The 20,509-nt window shown below is 46.3% G+C and overlaps 1 protein-coding gene across 1 annotated transcript in view; it reads left to right on the top strand.

Moving 5' to 3' along the window:
• The window catches only part of GPR162 (G protein-coupled receptor 162), a 30,894-nt gene that overhangs the window by 8,949 nt on the left and 1,436 nt on the right, over window positions 1-20,509 (top strand). Inside the window, exons 2-4 of the mRNA XM_075613061.1 lie at window positions 1,593-2,621; window positions 8,582-8,771; window positions 9,989-10,173. Of these exons, the coding sequence (XP_075469176.1) occupies window positions 1,593-2,621; window positions 8,582-8,771; window positions 9,989-10,173 (1,404 nt within the window). The remainder of the gene's footprint in view (window positions 1-1,592; window positions 2,622-8,581; window positions 8,772-9,988; window positions 10,174-20,509) is intronic.

The raw sequence follows: 20,509 nt of genomic DNA, 5'->3' as shown, positions 1-20,509 counted from the left end.
TGTATCCGTGTTTAGCAGAGTGTGTGTGCTACTGTGTGTTACTTGTGTAGTTGTGTCATTTTGACTCCAATACTCACCCAGAGAGAACAAGACTGTCCTCCAGTGAATAAGAGTGTGTGACTGACCTCCAGTGAGACAGCCTCCAATGAGACTGCCCACCAGTGATTGAGACGGTCCCCCAATACATTAGACTGCCCTCCAGTGAGTGTGACTGCCCTTCTGTGAGTTAGACTGCCCTCCAGTTAGACGGCCTCCAATGAAAATGCCCTCCAGTCATTGATACTCCAGTGAGTTAGACTGCCATCCAATAAGTGAGACTGCTCCCCAATACACGAGACTGCCCTGCAATAAGTGAAACTATTCTCCAGTGAGTGCGATGGCCCTCCAATACGTGAAACTGCCATCCAATAAGTGAGACTGTCCCCCAATGTCTGAGACTGTGCCCCAATGAGTGAGACCATCCACCAATACATGAGACTGCCCTGCCATAAGTGAAACTATTCTCCAGTGAGTGTGATGGCCCTCCAATAAGTGAGACTGCCTCCCAATGTCTGAGACTGCGCCCCAATAAGTGAGACTGTCCGCTCAATAAGTGACACTACTTATTTTCATGTCATCGCCAAGAATCCTCCACTGCCAGGGAACCAATCTATGACGTGTGACAGATTTGGGGACCTGTTGAAGACTCAGAAGCTTCCCTGATTGATACCCAGTACTCTGAGTTTGATGGCAATGTTACTTTAAGGGGATATGTTAGGTTAACATGCAACTCCAAAGAGGGCTCAGGGTCTCCCCTGACGGAATGACCCTTTATATAGGCCATTTATACAACATGGCCATTATAGGATCAGTGTTTCAGTTTATAAGACGGAGGCCCATCGTATAAACCATTTATACAATAGGACTTTTGTAGGCTCTGTGTTTCAGCCTATAGGACGAAGCCTCTATCATATATTCCTTTTATACAATACAGGACAGGGAGACAGACCATTTAACAGAGAGACCTACAAACAGACAGACACACACAGTGTTGATATTTTTCCTCTCTCTTTTCTCAGAAGAGACACCCACAGGGGAATCCCCAGTGAGAATGAGATGCCAGGGATCTCTGCCTAAAAGAGTGTCCATAATTATCACGAGACTCTTCGACAGCTCCCAAGACACTTAGAAGGATCCGGAGAGAGAAGGAGGATTGTCAGAGACAGCACACAGATCAAGACACCACGCAGAGAAAGAGACTGCACACAGAGCATCAAGGGAGAGTGCTGTGAGAGATGGGGAGTGTAGGGTAGGAGGGAGAGGCAGCCAGGAAGATAGAGAGGCAGAGAGTTGGGAGGTTCATTGAGGAAATTTGGGGAACAACAAAAGCAACAGCCATTCATTCCCTTACCTCCTCATAATGATGGATCTTTGATTAGGAGTCTGCTTACCTCTCAGCCCCTGAAATTTCGACAGAAAGAGAGCTGGAGGAAGAAGGAAATTTAGACGAAAGTGGAGGAAGCAGAGGAAAAAAATAAGAAAGATACTGAAAAAGAAAGGTGGAGAGAAGAAATAAGAAAAATACCATAAGAAAGATGGTGGTCGGGTGGTAGAGAGGGAGAGGGTGGAAAGGTAACAGAGAAAAAGAAGGCGATAGAGAGCAGAGAAAGAAGGATAAGGAGGGAGACATAGACGGGGAGGAAAGAAAAAAAGAAGAGAGGGAGAAGACAGGAGAGGGCGTAAGAGAGACGGATCAGGCAGAAGAGAACTTGCCCTGTTGCCCTCTGGGCCCAGAAGATGCCCGGGCCCCTGATCAGGATGAGGCAGACGAGCTGTATCAGAACAACGCCCTGTCATGGCTGGCATGTGGTGCTCTCTCCCTCCTTGCCAACGGCTGGAGCATCCTGAGCCTGGCCAGCCGGGGGGGTAGCGGGCAGCGGCCTCGTCCCCTGGAGCTGCTCCTCTGCCTGCTGGCGGGCACACACCTGCTCATGGCGGCCGTGCCCCTTTCACTCTTCTCCGTGGTGCAGCTGAGGAGGAGGCACTCGCCCGGGTACGAGTGGAACGAGGGGCTGTGCAAGGTCTTTGTGTCCACGTATTACACGCTGGCACTGTCCACGTGCCTGACCGTGGCCTGTCTCTCCTACCACCGCATGTGGATGGTGCGTTGGCCTGTCAGCTACAGGCTGGGGGGTGCCCGGAGGCAGGCACTGCAGGGGGCTCTGGGGATCTGGGCAGCCTCTTTCGTGCTGTCCACGCTGCCCTCCATCGGGTGGCATGACAACGCCCGCCGGTTCTACACCCGCGGGTGCCACTTTCTGGCCAGTCGCATCGGCCTGGGGTTCGGGCTCTGCTTCCAGCTGCTGCTGCTGGGAGGGGTGGGCACGGGGCTGGGGTGCCTGGGGGTGACTCTATATCATGCCTGCTGCTGCCCCGCTGGGGGGCAAAGAGGCAGGGCGGGGGAGGGTGGGGCGGATGGGGGCGGGAAGCTGGAGGTGCCGGCCATCGTGGTGCAGGATGCCCAGGGGAAGAGACGCTCGTCACTGGACGGCTCAGAGTCACCGCGGACGGCAGCGCAGGTCACCGGGCTGGTCGGGGGCATTGTGCTGCTGTATGATGCCCTGACTGGGCTGCCCATACTGGTGAGACTGGGGGGGGGGACTAAGAGGAATCGAGGCTACTCTGTCCAGAGCTCTCTCTTTAGCTGGGAGTCATATAAGCATGGTGCAGGCTATTACGCTTGATCTGGCAGTAAATGCAATTTAAGTCAATGGCTGTTACCACCAGATTGGGCACGATACCCAGCATCATGCTTTGATGACACCTGACCTTTGTTTTTTATTCCATGCTCCTTCTCTCTGTGTCCTCTTCTATCTCTCACTTCTTGTCTATATTCTCTCTTCTGTTTCCTTTCAATCTGTCTCTTCAGACTCTTCTTTCCTTCTTTATACCTTGATTCCATCTTCTTACTTCTATTTTTCTCAAACTTCCTTCTCTCCCCTCAACCCTTTCTCTCTCCCTTCCTCTTTCCTTTTTCTAACTCTCAATGATTCCGTCTCTCTCTCTCTCTCTCTCTCTCAATGAGTTGTGGTCTCTCTCAATGAGCCTCTTTCTCTTAATAAGTCAGTGTCTCTCTTTCTCACACACTCTTTCTCTCTCTGAGTCCATGTATCTCTCCCCCCCCCCCCCCCATCTCTCTCTCAATAAGTCAGGCTATCTCTCTCTCTCTCTCTCTCTCTTTCAATGAGTGACGGTCTGCCTCCCACTCTTTCATTCTTATCTCTCCCTCTCTCAATGAGTCGGGGTCTCTGTCTCTATCTGTTAATGAGTCAGTGTCTCTCTCAATGAGTCAGGGTCTCTCTGTCTCACACTCTCTCAATTAGTCAGATCTCTCTCCCTCTCTCTCTTATTGAGTCAGGGTCTCTCAATGACTCTGGGTCTCTTTCTCTTAATGACAGTGCCTCTCTCACACTCTCTATATGTGTCAATGTATCTCTTTCTCCCCCCTCACTCTCTCAATAAGTCAGGCTAGCTCTCTCTCTCACTCTCAAAGAGTTAGGATCTCTCTCAAGAGTCACGGCCTCTCTCGTTGTCTCTCTCAAGGAGTTACGGTCTCTCTCCCACTGTCTCAGTGATTCAGGCTATGTCTCTTAATGAGTCAGTCTCTCTCAATGAGTCTGGGTCTCTATCTCCCACTCTCTCATAGTCAGGATCTCTATCTTCCTTTCTTAATGAGTAATGGTCTCTCTCGCCCTCTCTCTAGCAACGAGTCAGGGTGTCTCTCTCTTAATGAGTCAGGGTCTCTCAATGAGTCAAGATCTCTATCCCACTCTCTCTCAATGAGTCAGGGTCTCTCTATTTCTGCCACTCTCTCTCGCAATGAGTCAGGGTCTCTCTCTTCCTCGCTCTGAGTCCTGGTCTCTCTCACTCTCAATTAGTTAGGGTCTCTCTCTCTCTTCCTCGCTTAATGAGTCCTGGTCTCTCTCACTCTCAATGAGTCAGGGTCTCTCTCTTCCTCGCTCAATGAGTCCTGGTCTCTCTCACTCTCTCTCTCAATGAGTCCTGGTCTCTCACACTCTCTCAATGAGTCCTGGTCTCTCACACTCTCTCAATGAGTCCTGGTCTCTCACACTCTCTCAATGAGTCCTGGTCTCTCACACTCTCTCAATGAGTCCTGGTCTCTCTCACTCTCTCTCTCAATGAGTCCTGGTCTCTCACACTCTCTCAATGAGTCCTGGTCTCTCACACTCTCTCAATGAGTCCTGGTCTCTCTCACTCTCAATGAGTCAGGGTCTCTCTCTCTGTTTCCGTCTCTTGTCAGTGTTACCAGTGCACAGAGGTTACTTCTGTTCATTCTATAGCGATTGAACCAGTACATTTTCCCTTTTTGCTGCTGGTGTGTGGTAAGATATAAACATGATGCATAACTGTGCAGAGAAATAGCTGATGAAATTTTAATGTAGACAAATTGACCCCAAAGCCTCTGAGACCAAAATCTATTACAAAAAAATATTTTTTTATGTGGCTCATAAATTCACAGCTGTTACGAGGAAAAAGAAAAACCCAGAATTAGAAATGTGTGCACAGTGTCAGGAGGGAGCAGGATGGAAAAGCCGGCTGCATTTAATGTTACAGTGCATTTGTAAAAAGTAGTGGTCCTGTGCTAGATTATAGGACAGGGTAATTAGAATAAACCAGGGTAAGAGGATGCTCTGTTTATCATACAGCGTCACAGAGAAGACATTTCTCCAGACTCTCATATTACACGTGTCACACACGTGTGAGGCAGATGCATCTCAGGTCCACGGATTTAACCGACACATAATAAACCCAACCTGAAACTGGCACATGTCAGCACCATACGTGTGTCATTAAACATCTCCCCATCTCACTCACTGGATAAATGAATGCAAATTCACATTGTAGATTGAGATAAAGACTTCAATGTGTCAATATAATGACAGCTGTGTAGCTCGTTCATCCTCCTGTCTCCTCTCACTCAATTTACCAACCAGTCTCTGCCATTCACACTCTCTCTCTTTCTCTCTCTTTCTCTCTCCTGCCTCCTGACTCAATAAGGTGAGAAGCAGGTAACACAAAGGTAGCGGTGCAGCGACATTCACCTTGATTGAATTAATATAGCATTACCCTATAATATATCTCCTTTCTAATCTCCCTATCTGTCACACTCTCTCCTACATGCCTTCTTTCCATCAATATTATCCCCATTTTTCTCTGTGTTCTATACTCTTTTGCTCTACTGTCTCACAATCTGGATTCTCTCTCTCTCTCTCTCTCTCTCTCTCTCTCTCTCTCTCTCTCTCTCTCTCTCTCTCTCTCTCTCTCCATCCCTCTCTCTCTCCATCACTCTCTCCACTATTATTCTCTCACCGTTTCCTTCTTTCTCTCCCTTTTTATCTCTCCCTTTCTCCCTCTTTTCCCTCTCCTCTCTCGCTCTTTTTTTAACCCCCTCTCCTCTCTCCTTTTATCTCCCTCTCTCTCCACATTGCTCTCATCCTGTTTATCTTGTTCTCTCCCTTTCTCTCTGCTCTCTGTATGTCTTCCTCCTCCTCACAACAATTTTAATTATTTTAACAATTAACGTAATAATCTGTTTCAGTTAATTGGCTGTTATGAAGCAGCTGCCGCTGTGTATCAATTAACCCCGCCTGTGCCACTGGTACCTCTAGGGCTATAATGTTTCAGAAAATAAACCCTATGCCCTATGTCACCACGAGGAAAGGTTGGATCAGAAGGTGGACACAGTTACACAGAGGAGGTCACCCTTCTAGGACATGTGGCACAGAGCCTGGCATGTGCAGAGCTTGGCATGTGCAGAGCTTGGCATGTGCAGAGCTTGGCATGTGCAGAGCTTGGCATGTGCAGAGCTTGAGTTTGGCATGTGCAGAGCTTGGCATGTGCAGAGCTTGAGTTTGGCATGTGCAGAGCTTGGCATGTGCAGAACCTGGCATGTGTAGAGCTTGGCATGTTCAGAGCCTGGCATGTTCAGAGCTTGAGTTTGGCATGTGCAGAGCCTGACATGTTCAGAGCTTGGCATGTGCAGAGCCTGGCATGTTCATTGCTTGAGTTTGGCATGTGCAGAGCCTGGCATGTTCATTGCTTGAGTTTGGCATGTGCAGAGCCTGGCATGTGCAGAGCCTGGCATGTTCATTGCTTGAGTTTGGCATGTGCAGAGCCTGGCATGTGCAGAGCCTGGCATGTTCATTGCTTGAGTTTGGCATGTGCAGAGCTGCAGAGAGCCTGATACTAGGGTTCCGTTCAGCTGTCTGTACAGTGGGGTTGAAGCTGTACAGTGGGGTTGAAGCTGTACAGTGGGGTTGAAGCTGTACAGTGGGGTTGAAGCTGTACAGTGGGGTTGAAGAGCTGCTCCTTAATGAATAATCACTTAAGCCCAGACTCGCTGTACTTCGTTAAGCTATGTAAACTTAGTTTATAGTAACGCTGTATCCACTAACGTGAATAATGCGACGTTAACTAAATGTGTATGCCGTAAAAAGCATACCATCAATTATAATGGTCGTTAGTGAATCTGATATGCAAATTATATGCAATTGAGCCATTACTATAAACATGCCATATTCACCTGGCTATGTTCAGGTTACCGTGGGAAAATAACAGGACATTATTTAAATCACACCTAAACCTGGCGATAGGTGCCTTCTGACAACGTGAATACCTACTGTAAATAGTACGTCAAAGTTTATACAATGTAACTTTTATGCACTTTTGCATTTATTGACCTCTTAGCCTGTGTAATGCATGGGCAGTTGGCCACAAAGGGCTACAAAAGAGAAAAGTAAGCCAGTGATTGGCAATGCCTTACTAACATGTATGGTATACAACGGAGTCCTATGGGGCCTAACCACTCACCCTGGGGTCCCTACCCCCATCCTACCCCCACCCCAACACATAACAACTCCCTTCCCCACCTACAGAAATGATGTACAGCCCTAATAGCCAAAGCTGTCTGAAGGTGAAACTCCAAAAACCATCACAACATACTTATTTCAAAACATACACTCACACGGTGAGCCTAGGCAGCCTCAACGGCACCAAAGAGGTAACGCTAAAACACAGCCAGCTACCCCATCCATGCAGAGGTCCTCCCCAATACGCAAGGTCAATGACCTCCAGGAACAAATTCATACAGGTAAGCAGTGGCCAAAACATAAAACAAAAACTCCCCCCCCCTCTTACCAAAAAATAATCTATAGTACAAAAAATAATCCAATGGCCCGTTGGCCCAACCATAAAAAAAATAGATCGAATCTGATGCCAATTGTATTGATGGATGATTTGAAAAATAATAATGTTATGGTTGGGGCATAAATGATCACTTTAAATGTTTTCAATGTATGTAATAGTGTTTTTTATGGTATACAGGCATACCCCGCATTAACGTACGCAATGGGACCGGAGCATGTATGTAAAGCGAAAATGTACTTAAAGTGAAGCACTACCTTTTTCCACTTATTGATGCATGTACTGTACTGCAATCGTCATATACGTGCATAACTGATGTAAATAACGCATGTGTAACAGGCTCTATAGTCTCCCCGCTTGCGCACAGCTTCAGTACAGGTAGGGAGCTGGTATTGCTGATCAGGACGTGCTGACAGGCGCATGCACGAGCTGCCGTTTGCCTATTGGGCGATTAAACCCAGTGAAAAGTCCCGTCTGTCCTCTGTTCTTCCGTTTTGGGGGAATTTAGTAATAAAGTGTGAGGTCAGGATAAGAAACAGGGAAATTACAGTTCTATTTATAATTTTTTGTGGACCAGTAACATTGGACAGCGAGACCCGCATCACAATATCTTATATCAGCGCCAGAAAAGGTACCAGGGAGGCTGACGCTCTGTGGGGTCAGGTAAATTCTGTGGGGTCATGGGGAATTCTGTGGGGTCAGGTGACTACATTCTATGGGGTCGGGTGACTTATGTGGGGTCAGGGGAATTATGTGGGGTCAGGTGATTATATTCTGTGGGGTCAGGGGAATTATGTGGGGTCAGGTGATTATATTCTGTGGGGTCAGATGATTACATTCTGTGGGGTCAGGGGAATTATGTGGGGTCAGGTGATTATATTCTGTGGGGTCAGGGGAATTATGTGGGGTCAGGTGATTATATTCTGTGGGGTCAGATGATTACATTCTGTGGGGTCAGGGGATTACATTCTGTGGGGTCAGGGGATTACATTCTGTGGGGTCAGGGGATTACATTCTGTGGGGTCAGGTGATTACATTCTGTGGGGTCAGATGATTACATTCTGTGGGGTCAGGGGATTACATTCTGTGGGGTCAGGTGATTACATTCTGTGGGGTCAGGTGATTACATTCTGTGGGGTCAGGTGATTATATTCTGTGGGGTCAGGTGTAGATCCTGCAGTCTGCATATACTCTTATACTCAGTGTTTCAACTGGGACCCACAACTACGTGCCCTTGGTGGGTACTTGGAGGTCACTTGGTAGAGTATTTAGGTCACATGACAGGACACCCGGTCACATAATAGAGGTATCTTGTCACATGTTGGGGTACCTGGTCACATGACAGGGGTATCTGGTCACATGATGCGGTGTGTTGCAGGTGGTGAGCTTCGTCAGCCTGCGGTATGATAGCGCCCCCCCCTGGATGGTGCTGTGTGTCCTCTGGTGCTCCATGGCGCAGACTCTGCTGCTCCCGTCATTCATCTGGTCCTGCGCCCGTTACCGTGCCGACCTGCGCACCGTGTGGGAGCACTGCGCATCCATGCTGTCTGACAGCGGGGTGGACGAGGGTGAGAGAGGGGGGGTGAGACAGAGAGAGAGGACAGGCAGCAGGGGAGACAAGAGGGAAAAGGGGGGTTGGGAGATGAGAAGGAGAAACGGGGGTGGGGGGTGAGGGAGGGTAAGGCTGCGCTTATAGTGCCGGCGACGATGACGTCACGCTGTGGTCACTGGAAAAAGCTACGGCTGCGCTTATAGTGACGCGACGTCGCGTCAAAACAAACGCATTCCCGCCTTCGCATGCGCTTATAGTAAGAGCGACGCGACGGAGAGACGGCTTGGTTGCGATCGCTGGACGTCATCTCTATTTGATTTTTCCAGCAACCGCAGCGTGCTGTTGCGTCGACGGCACTATAAGCGCAGCCTAATTCACTTGACTTCCAGCGATCGCGACCAAGCCGTCGCACCGCTGCTACTATAAGCGCGCGCGACGGCGGCAATACAGTTGTTTTGCAGCGCAGTTGCGTCGCCGGCACGATAAGCGCGGCCTAAAAGAGTGTGGGGCAGAAGAGTGAGACAGCAGGGGGGTAGAAGGGGGCTAGGAAGAGAAAGTTGGGGAAATGGACAGTGGGGTTGAAGTGGGGGAAGACAGAGACATAGGGAGGGAGGGAGGGAGGGAGGGAGGGGGTGCAAGAGAGTGACTGAGAGGTGGAAAGGCACAATGGGGGCCGGAGGAGGTAACTGCAGATCCATCTAAACATTATTTCACAATCCTCTCTCTTTCTTCCTCTATCTCTTCCCTCTCTCTGTTCCCCTCTCTCTCCCCTTCATTCTTTCTTCCTCTCTCTCCCCCTATCTCCCAACTCACTTCCGCTGTCTCTTCCTCCTCCTCTCTCTCTCCCTCTATCTCTTCCTCCTCTCTCTTCCTCCTCCCTCTTCCTCCTCTCTCTCTTCCTCCTCTCTCTCTCTTCCTCTACCTCTTCCTCCTCTCTCTTCCTCCTCTCTCTTCCTCCTCTCTCTCTTCCTCCTCTCTCTCTCTTCCTCTACCTCTTCCTCCTCTCTCTCTCTCTTGCTCCTCTCCCTTCCTCCTCTCTCTCTCTTCCTCTATCTTTTCACTTTTCTCTCTCCCTTCCTCTATTTTCTCCTCTCTTTTTCTCGTTCTCTCTCCCCCCTACATCTTCCTTTCTCTGTTCCTCTTGTCATTCTCCTCCATCTGTTCACTCTCTCCTCCTGCCCCCTTTTCTCCCTCTCTCTCTCTCTCTCTCTGTCCCCTATTAACCCATTGCAGACAGCGGCCGGGAGGACTTTGCAGACGGACGTTTGTGCGAGGTTCGTTTTGATGCTAACGGAGCCATCATGAAGAGACCCCCCCACTACCTGGGGGGGGACCTGAGGGACGGAAAGTTCCTGCCGGTCAGACACGTCCTGCTACCCACGGACCGTGGGCACTACCTGCAGGTCAACCGACACCCGGTGAGGCTAGTGACACCAGTATAATGGGCTGCACAACCAGTATCACAGCCAGGATACCCCCCAATATAACAAGGACCCACCAGTATAACCCCCCCCCCCGTCCTGTATCACAACCAGTATCACAGCCAGGATACCCCCCAATATAACAAGGACCCACCAGTATAACCCCCCGTCCTGTATCACAACCAGTGTCACAACCAGGATACCCCCCAATATAACAAGGACCCACCAGGATACCCCCCGTCCTGTATCACAGCCAGGATACCCCCCAATATAACAAGGACCCACCAGTATAACCCCCCTTCCTGTATCACAGCCAGGATACCCCCCAATATAACAAGGACCCACCAGTATAACCCCCCGTCCTGTATCACAGCCAGTGGTTGGTAATGAGCAGTGTGCTCGATAGCCCAATCTGAGCAGTATCTATGTGGGAGCAGCAGATACATAATTGCTCACCGCTCACTTTGTTATCTCTGTTGCACTGATCACTTCGTTATCTCTGTTGCACCGGTCACTTCGTTATCTCTGTTGCACTGATCACTTCGTTATCTCTGTTGCACCGATCACTTCGTTATCTCTGTTGCACTGATCACTTCGTTATCTCTGTTGCACCGATCACTTCGTTATCTCTGTTGCACTGATCACTTTGTTATCTCTGTTGCACCGATCACTTTGTTATCTCTGTTGCACCGATCACTTTGTTATCTCTGTTGCACTGATCACTTCTTTATCTCTGTTGCACTGATCACTTCTTTATCTCTCTTGCACTGATCACTTCTTTATCTCTCTTGCACTGATCACTCTGTTATCTCTATTGCACCGATCACTTTGTTATCTCTGTTGCACCGATCACTTTGTTATCTCTGTTGCACTGATCACTTTGTTATCTCTGTTGCACTGATCACTTCTTTATCTCTGTTGCACTGATCACTTCTTTATCTCTCTTGCACTGATCACTTCTTTATCTCTCTTGCACTGATCACTCTGTTATCTCTATTGCACCGATCACTTTGTTATCTCTGTTGCACCGATCACTTTGTTATCTCTGTTGCACTGATCACTTCTTTATCTCTGTTGCACTGATCACTTCTTTATCTCTCTTGCACTGATCACTTCGTTATCTCTGTTGCACTGATCACTTTGTTATCTGTTGCACCGATCACTTTGTTATCTCTGTTGCACCGATCACTTCTTTATCTCTGTTGCACCGATCACTTTGTTATCTCTGTTGCACCGATCACTTCTTTATCTCTGTTGCACCGATCACTTTGTTATCTCTGTTGCACCGATCACTTTGTTATCTCTGTTGCACCGATCACTTTGTTATCTCTGTTGCACTGATCACTTCTTTATCTGTTGCACAGATCACTTTGTTATCTCTCTTGCACTGATCACTTTGTTATCTCTGTTGCACCGATCACTTTGTTATCTCTCTTGCACCGATCACTTTGTTATCTCTGTTGCACAGATCACTTTGTTATCTCTGTTGCACCGATCACTTTGTTATCTCTCTTGCACCGATCACTTTGTTATCTCTGTTGCACCGATCACTTTGTTATGTCTGTTGCACTGATCACTTTGTTATCTCTGTTGCACTGATCACTTCTTTATCTCTGTTGCACTGATCACTTTGTTATCTCTGTTGCACCGATCACTTTGTTATCTCTGTTGCACTGATCACCTTGTTATCTCTGTTGCACCGATCACTTTGTTATCTCTGTTGCACCGATCACTTTGTTATCTCTGTTGCACTGATCACCTTGTTATCTCTGTTGCACCGATCACTTTGTTATCTCTGTTGCACTGATCACCTTGTTATCTCTGTTGCACCGATCACTTCTTTATCTCTGTTGCACTGATCACTTTGTTATCTCTGTTGCACCGATCACTTTGTTATCTCTGTTGCACTGATCACTTCTTTATCTCTGTTGCACTGATCACTTCTTTATCTCTGTTGCACTGATCACTTTGTTATCTCTGTTGCACCGATCACTTTGTTATCTCTGTTGCACCGATCACTTTGTTATCTCTGTTGCACTGATCACTTCGTTATCTCTGTTGCACCGATCACTTCGTTATCTCTGTTGCACCGATCACTTTGTTATCTCTGTTGCACTGATCACTTCGTTATCTCTGTTGCACTGATCACTTCGTTATCTCTGTTGCACAGATCACTTCGTTATCTCTGTTGCACCGATCACTTCGTTATCTCTGTTGCACCGATGACTTCGTTATCTCTGTTGCACTGATCACTTCGTTATCTCTGTTGCACCGATCACTTCGTTATCTCTGTTGCACTGATCACTTTGTTATCTCTGTTGCACCGATCACTTCGTTATCTCTGTTGCACTGATCACTTTGTTATCTCTGTTGCACCGATCACTTTGTTATCTCTGTTGCACCGATCACTTTGTTATCTCTGTTGCACTGATCACTTCTTTATCTCTGTTGCACAGATCACTTCGTTATCTCTGTTGCACTGATCACTTCTTTATCTCTCTTGCACCGATCACTTTGTTATCTCTATTGCACCGATCACTTTGTTATGTCTGTTGCACCGATCACTTTGTTATCTCTGTTGCACCGATCACTTTGTTATCTCTGTTGCACCGATCACTTCTTTATCTCTGTTGCACCGATCACTTTGTTATCTCTGTTGCACCGATCACTTCTTTATCTCTGTTGCACCAATCACTTTGTTATCTCTGTTGCACCGATCACTTTGTTATCTCTGTTGCACCGATCACTTTGTTATCTCTGTTGCACCGATCACTTTGTTATCTCTGTTGCACCGATCACTTTGTTATCTCTGTTGCACAGATCACTTTGTTATCTCTCTTGCACTGATCACTTTGTTATCTCTGTTGCACCGATCACTTTGTTATCTCTCTTGCACCGATCACTTTGTTATCTCTGTTGCACAGATCACTTTGTTATCTCTGTTGCACCGATCACTTTGTTATCTCTCTTGCACCGATCACTTTGTTATCTCTGTTGCACCGATCACTTTGTTATGTCTGTTGCACTGATCACTTTGTTATCTCTGTTGCACTGATCACTTCTTTATCTCTGTTGCACTGATCACTTTGTTATCTCTGTTGCACCGATCACTTTGTTATCTCTGTTGCACTGATCACCTTGTTATCTCTGTTGCACCGATCACTTTGTTATCTCTGTTGCACCGATCACTTTGTTATCTCTGTTGCACTGATCACCTTGTTATCTCTGTTGCACCGATCATTTTGTTATCTCTGTTGCACTGATCACCTTGTTATCTCTGTTGCACCGATCACTTCTTTATCTCTGTTGCACTGATCACTTTGTTATCTCTGTTGCACCGATCACTTTGTTATCTCTGTTGCACTGATCACTTCTTTATCTCTGTTGCACTGATCACTTTGTTATCTCTGTTGCACCGATCACTTTGTTATCTCTGTTGCACTGATCACCTTGTTATCTCTGTTGCACCGATCACTTTGTTATCTCTGTTGCACCGATCACTTTGTTATCTCTGTTGCACTGATCACCTTGTTATCTCTGTTGCACCGATCACTTTGTTATCTCTGTTGCACCGATCACTTTGTTATCTCTGTTGCACTGATCACTTCTTTATCTCTGTTGCACTGATCACTTTGTTATCTCTGTTGCACCGATCACTTTGTTATCTCTGTTGCACCGATCACTTTGTTATCTCTGTTGCACCGATCACTTTGTTATCTCTGTTGCACCGATCACTTTGTTATCTCTGTTGCACTGATCACTTTGTTATCTCTGTTGCACCGATCACTTTGTTATCTCTGTTGCACCGATCACTTTGTTATCTCTGTTGCACCGATCACTTTGTTATCTCTGTTGCACCGATCACCTTGTTATCTCTGTTGCACTGATCACTTCTTTATCTCTGTTGCACTGATCACCTTGTTATCTCTGTTGCACTGATCACTTCTTTATCTCTGTTGCACTGATCACTTTGTTATCTCTGTTGCACTGATCACTTCTTTATCTCTGTTGCACTGATCACTTTGTTATCTCTGTTGCACCGATCACTTCTTTATCTCTCTTGCACTGATCACTTTGTTATCTCTGTTGCACCGATCACTTTGTTATCTCTGTTGCACTGATCACTTCTTTATCTCTCTTGCACTGATCACTTTGTTATCTCTGTTGCATCGATCACTTTGTTATCTCTGTTGCACTGATCACTTCTTTATCTGTTGCACAGATCACTTTGTTATCTCTCTTGCACTGATCACTTTGTTATCTCTGTTGCACAGATCACTTTGTTATCTCTCTTGCACCGATCACTTTGTTATCTCTGTTGCACCGATCACTTTGTTATCTCTGTTGCACCGATCACTTTGTTATGTCTGTTGCACTGATCACTTTGTTATCTCTGTTGCACCGATCACTTTGTTATCTCTGTTGCACCGATCACTTTGTTATCTCTATTGCACTAATCACTTTGTTATCTCTGTTGCACCGATCACTTTGTTATCTCTGTTGCACCGATCACTTTGTTATCTCTGTTGCACTGATCACTTCTTTATCTCTGTTGCACCGATCACTTTGTTATCTCTGTTGCACCGATCACTTTGTTATCTCTGTTGCACTGATCACTTCTTTATCTGTTGCACAGATCACTTTGTTATCTCTCTTGCACTGATCACTTTGTTATCTCTGTTGCACCGATCACTTTGTTATCTCTCTTGCACCGATCACTTTGTTATCTCTGTTGCACAGATCACTTTGTTATCTCTGTTGCACCGATCACTTTGTTATCTCTCTTGCACCGATCACTTTGTTATCTCTGTTGCACCGATCACTTTGTTATGTCTGTTGCACTGATCACTTTGTTATCTCTGTTGCACTGATCACTTCTTTATCTCTGTTGCACTGATCACTTTGTTATCTCTGTTGCACCGATCACTTTGTTATCTCTGTTGCACTGATCACCTTGTTATCTCTGTTGCACCGATCACTTTGTTATCTCTGTTGCACCGATCACTTTGTTATCTCTGTTGCACTGATCACCTTGTTATCTCTGTTGCACCGATCACTTTGTTATCTCTGTTGCACTGATCACCTTGTTATCTCTGTTGCACCGATCACTTCTTTATCTCTGTTGCACTGATCACTTTGTTATCTCTGTTGCACCGATCACTTTGTTATCTCTGTTGCACTGATCACTTCTTTATCTCTGTTGCACTGATCACTTTGTTATCTCTGTTGCACCGATCACTTTGTTATCTCTGTTGCACTGATCACCTTGTTATCTCTGTTGCACCGATCACTTTGTTATCTCTGTTGCACCGATCACTTTGTTATCTCTGTTGCACTGATCACCTTGTTATCTCTGTTGCACCGATCACTTTGTTATCTCTGTTGCACCGATCACTTTGTTATCTCTGTTGCACTGATCACCTTGTTATCTCTGTTGCACCGATCACTTTGTTATCTCTGTTGCACCGATCACCTTGTTATCTCTGTTGCACCGATCACTTCTTTATCTCTGTTGCACCGATCACTTTGTTATCTCTGTTGCACCGATCACTTTGTTATCTCTGTTGCACTGATCACTTCTTTATCTCTGTTGCACTGATCACTTTGTTATCTCTGTTGCACCGATCACCTTGTTATCTCTGTTGCACCGATCACTTTGTTATCTCTGTTGCACCGATCACTTTGTTATCTCTGTTGCACTGATCACCTTGTTATCTCTGTTGCACCGATCACTTTGTTATCTCTGTTGCACCGATCACTTTGTTATCTCTGTTGCACTGATCACTTCTTTATCTCTGTTGCACTGATCACTTTGTTATCTCTGTTGCACCGATCACTTTGTTATCTCTGTTGCACCGATCACTTTGTTATCTCTGTTGCACCGATCACTTTGTTATCTCTGTTGCACCGATCACTTTGTTATCTCTGTTGCACCGATCACTTTGTTATCTCTGTTGCACCGATCACTTTGTTATCTCTGTTGCACAGATCACTTTGTTATCTCTGTTGCACCGATCACTTTGTTATCTCTGTTGCACTGATCACCTTGTTATCTCTGTTGCACTGATCACTTCTTTATCTCTGTTGCACTGATCACCTTGTTATCTCTGTTGCACTGATCACTTCTTTATCTCTGTTGCACTGATCACTTTGTTATCTCTGTTGCACCGATCACTTCTTTATCTCTCTTGCACTGATCACTTTGTTATCTCTGTTGCACCGATCACTTTGTTATCTCTGTTGCACTGATCACTTCTTTATCTCTCTTGCACTGATCACTTTGTTATCTCTGTTGCACCGATCACTTTGTTATCTCTGTTGCACCGATCACTTTGTTATCTCTGTTGCACTGATCACTTCTTTATCTGTTGCACAGATCACTTTGTTATCTCTCTTGCACTGATCACTTTGTTATCTCTGTTGCACAGATCACTTTGTTATCTCTCTTGCACCGATCACTTTGTTATCTCTGTTGCACCGATCACTTTGTTATCTCTGTTGCACCGATCACTTTGTTATGTCTGTTGCACTGATCACTTTGTTATCTCTGTTGCACCGATCACTTTGTTATCTCTGTTGCACCGATCACTTTGTTATCTCTATTGCACTAATCACTTTGTTATCTCTGTTGCACCGATCACTTTGTTATCTCTGTTGCACCGATCACTTTGTTATCTCTGTTGCACTGATCACTTCTTTATCTCTGTTGCACCGATCACTTTGTTATCTCTGTTGCACCGATCACTTTGTTATCTCTGTTGCACCGATCACTTTGTTATCTCTGTTGCACCGATCACTTTGTTATCTCTGTTGCACTGATCACATCTTTATCTCTGTTGCACTGATCACTTTGTTATCTCTGTTGCACCGATCACTTTGTTATCTCTGTTGCACCGATCACTTTGTTATCTCTGTTGCACTGATCACTTCTTTATCTCTGTTGCACTGATCACTTTGTTATCTCTGTTGCACCGATCACTTTGTTATCTCTGTTGCACTGATCACATCTTTATCTCTGTTGCACCGATCACTTTGTTATCTCTGTTGCACCGATCACTTTGTTATCTCTGTTGCACGATCACTTTGTTATCTCTGTTGCACCGATCACTTTGTTATCTCTGTTGCACTGATCACTTTGTTATCTCTGTTGCACCGATCACTTTGTTATCTCTGTTGCACCGATCACTTTGTTATCTCTGTTGCACTGATCACCTTGTTATCTCTGTTGCACTGATCACTTCTTTATCTCTGTTGCACTGATCACTTTGTTATCTCTGTTGCACCGATCACTTTGTTATCTCTGTTGCACTGATCACTTCTTTATCTCTGTTGCACTGATCACTTCTTTATCTCTGTTGCACTGATCACTTTGTTATCTCTGTTGCACCGATCACTTTGTTATCTCTGTTGCACCGATCACTTTGTTATCTCTGTTGCACCGATCACTTTGTTATCTCTGTTGCACTGATCACTTTGTTATCTCTGTTGCACCGATCACTTTGTTATCTCTGTTGCACCGATCACTTTGTTATCTCTGTTGCACTGATCACCTTGTTATCTCTGTTGCACTGATCACTTCTTTATCTCTGTTGCACTGATCACTTTGTTATCTCTGTTGCACCGATCACTTCTTTATCTCTGTTGCACTGATCACCTTGTTATCTCTGTTGCACTGATCACTTTGTTATCTCTGTTGCACTGATCACCTTGTTATCTCTGTTGCACTGATCACTTCTTTATCTCTGTTGCACTGATCACCTTGTTATCTCTGTTGCACTGATCACTTTGTTATCTCTGTTGCACCGATCACTTTGTTATCTCTGTTGCACTGATCACTTTGTTATCTCTGTTGCACTGATCACATCTTTATCTCTGTTGCACTGATCACCTTGTTATCTCTGTTGCACTGATCACTTCTTTATCTCTGTTGCACCGATCACTTTGTTATCTCTGTTGCACCGATCACTTTGTTATCTCTGTTGCACTGATCACTTTGTTATCTCTGTTGCACTGATCACTTCTTTATCTCTGTTGCACTGATCACTTTGTTATCTCTGTTGCACCGATCACTTTGTTATCTCTGTTGCACTGATCACCTTGTTATCTCTGTTGCACTGATCACTTCTTTATCTCTGTTGCACTGATCACCTTGTTATCTCTGTTGCACTGATCACTTCTTTATCTCTGTTGCACCGATCACTTTGTTATCTCTGTTGCACTGATCACTTCTTTATCTCTGTTGCACTGATCACCTTGTTATCTCTGTTGCACTGATCACTTCTTTATCTCTGTTGCACTGATCACTTTGTTATCTCTGTTGCACCGATCACTTTGTTATCTCTGTTGCACTGATCACCTTGTTATCTCTGTTGCACTGATCACTTCTTTATCTCTGTTGCACTGATCACCTTGTTATCTCTGTTGCACTGATCACTTCTTTATCTCTGTTGCACCGATCACTTTGTTATCTCTGTTGCACCGATCACTTTGTTATCTCTGTTGCACCGATCACTTTGTTATCTCTGTTGCACTGATCACTTTGTTATCTCTGTTGCACTGATCACTTTGTTATCTCTGTTGCACTGATCACTTCTTTATCTCTGTTGCACTGATCACTTCATTAGTGAAACTGCTCATTACTCAGCTCTAGATACAGCTAATGATTGTCACTAATTGACCTCCCCAGGTGTTGACTCTCACTTCTGTACTTCTCTCAATTAAAATGCCAGGTTTTGGCCCAGCAGCCCCGAATCTCTCAGATTTGTGTCCTTGGGGGTGACACTAGCCATCTACTCCAGGTTACATGTGAGATAGAGATCCAGGCCGGTCTGTTCCATATGACACTACAATACTAAATAACAAATAGAGCCAGAAAACCAGGACTGGATTAATCACACAGGCGGCCTGGAAATACGGGACAGATTTGTGAGTGATTCCCAGTAACAGTTAGTTGCTGGGGAGATGTCGCCCTCTTGTGTCCACTCTGAAAATAAGCAGAAAATGCACCAACTCTGCTGAGAGCTCAGCATGTACCTATTATTTACCTTGTGCAGATTAGCCCTCCCTATCCCAACATACGCCTCTTAGCCTACCCTCCCACATACACCCCTCATCATCCCTCCCACCCCCACATACACCCCTCATCATCCCACCCCCCCACATACACCCCTCATCATCCCACCCCCCCACACATACACCTCTCATCATCTACACCCCTTACACATACACCCCTTATCATCCCTCCCACCCCACATACACCCCTCATCATCCCACCCCCCACACATACACCTCTCATCATCTACACCCCTTACACATACACCCCTCATCATCCCTCCCACCTCCACATACACCCCTCATCATCCCACCCCCCACACATACACCTCTCATCATCTACACCCCCCACATACACCCCTCATCATCCCACCCCCCCACATACACCCCTCATCATCCCACCCCCCACACATACACCTCTCATCATCTACACCCCTTACACATACACCCCTTATCATCCCTCCCACCCCACATACACCCCTCATCATCCCACCCCCCACACATACACCTCTCATCATCTACACCCCTTACACATACACCCCTCATCATCCCTCCCACCTCCACATACACCCCTCATCATCCCACCCCCCACACATACACCCCTCATCATCCACCCCCCACACATACACCTCTCATCATCCACCCCCCACACACACCCCTTACACATACACCTCTCATCATCCACCCCCCACACATACACCCCTTATGCATACACCCCTCATCATCCACAACCTCATCATCTACCCCCCCCCCACATACACCCCTCATCATCCACCCCCCACACATACACCTCATCATCCACACCCCACACATACACCTCATCATCCACACCCCCTCCACATACACCCCTCATCATCCACCCCCCACACATACACCTCTCACCATCCACCCCCACACATACACCCCTCATCATCCACCCCCCCCCCCACATACACCACTCATCATCCCACCCTCTCACATACACCCCTCATCACCCACCCCCCACACACATACGCCTCTCATCATCCACCCCCACATACACCCCTCATCATCCACCCCCCACATACACCCCTCATCATCCAACCCCCACACATACACCTCATCATCCAACCCCCACACATACACCTCTCATCATCCACCCCACACACACATACACCCCTCATCATCCAACCCCCACACATACACCCCTCATCATCCAACCCCCACACATACACCCCTCATCATCCAACCCCCACACATACACCCCTCATCATCCACCCCACACACATACACCCATCATCATCCACACCACACACACATACAC

This window comes from Ascaphus truei, chromosome 8 (genome assembly GCF_040206685.1).
Source record: "Ascaphus truei isolate aAscTru1 chromosome 8, aAscTru1.hap1, whole genome shotgun sequence".
In the NCBI taxonomy this organism is placed as follows: Eukaryota; Metazoa; Chordata; class Amphibia; order Anura; family Ascaphidae; genus Ascaphus; species Ascaphus truei.
Note: the sequence above shows the minus strand (reverse complement) of the source record. Positions and strands in the feature narration are given on the sequence as shown.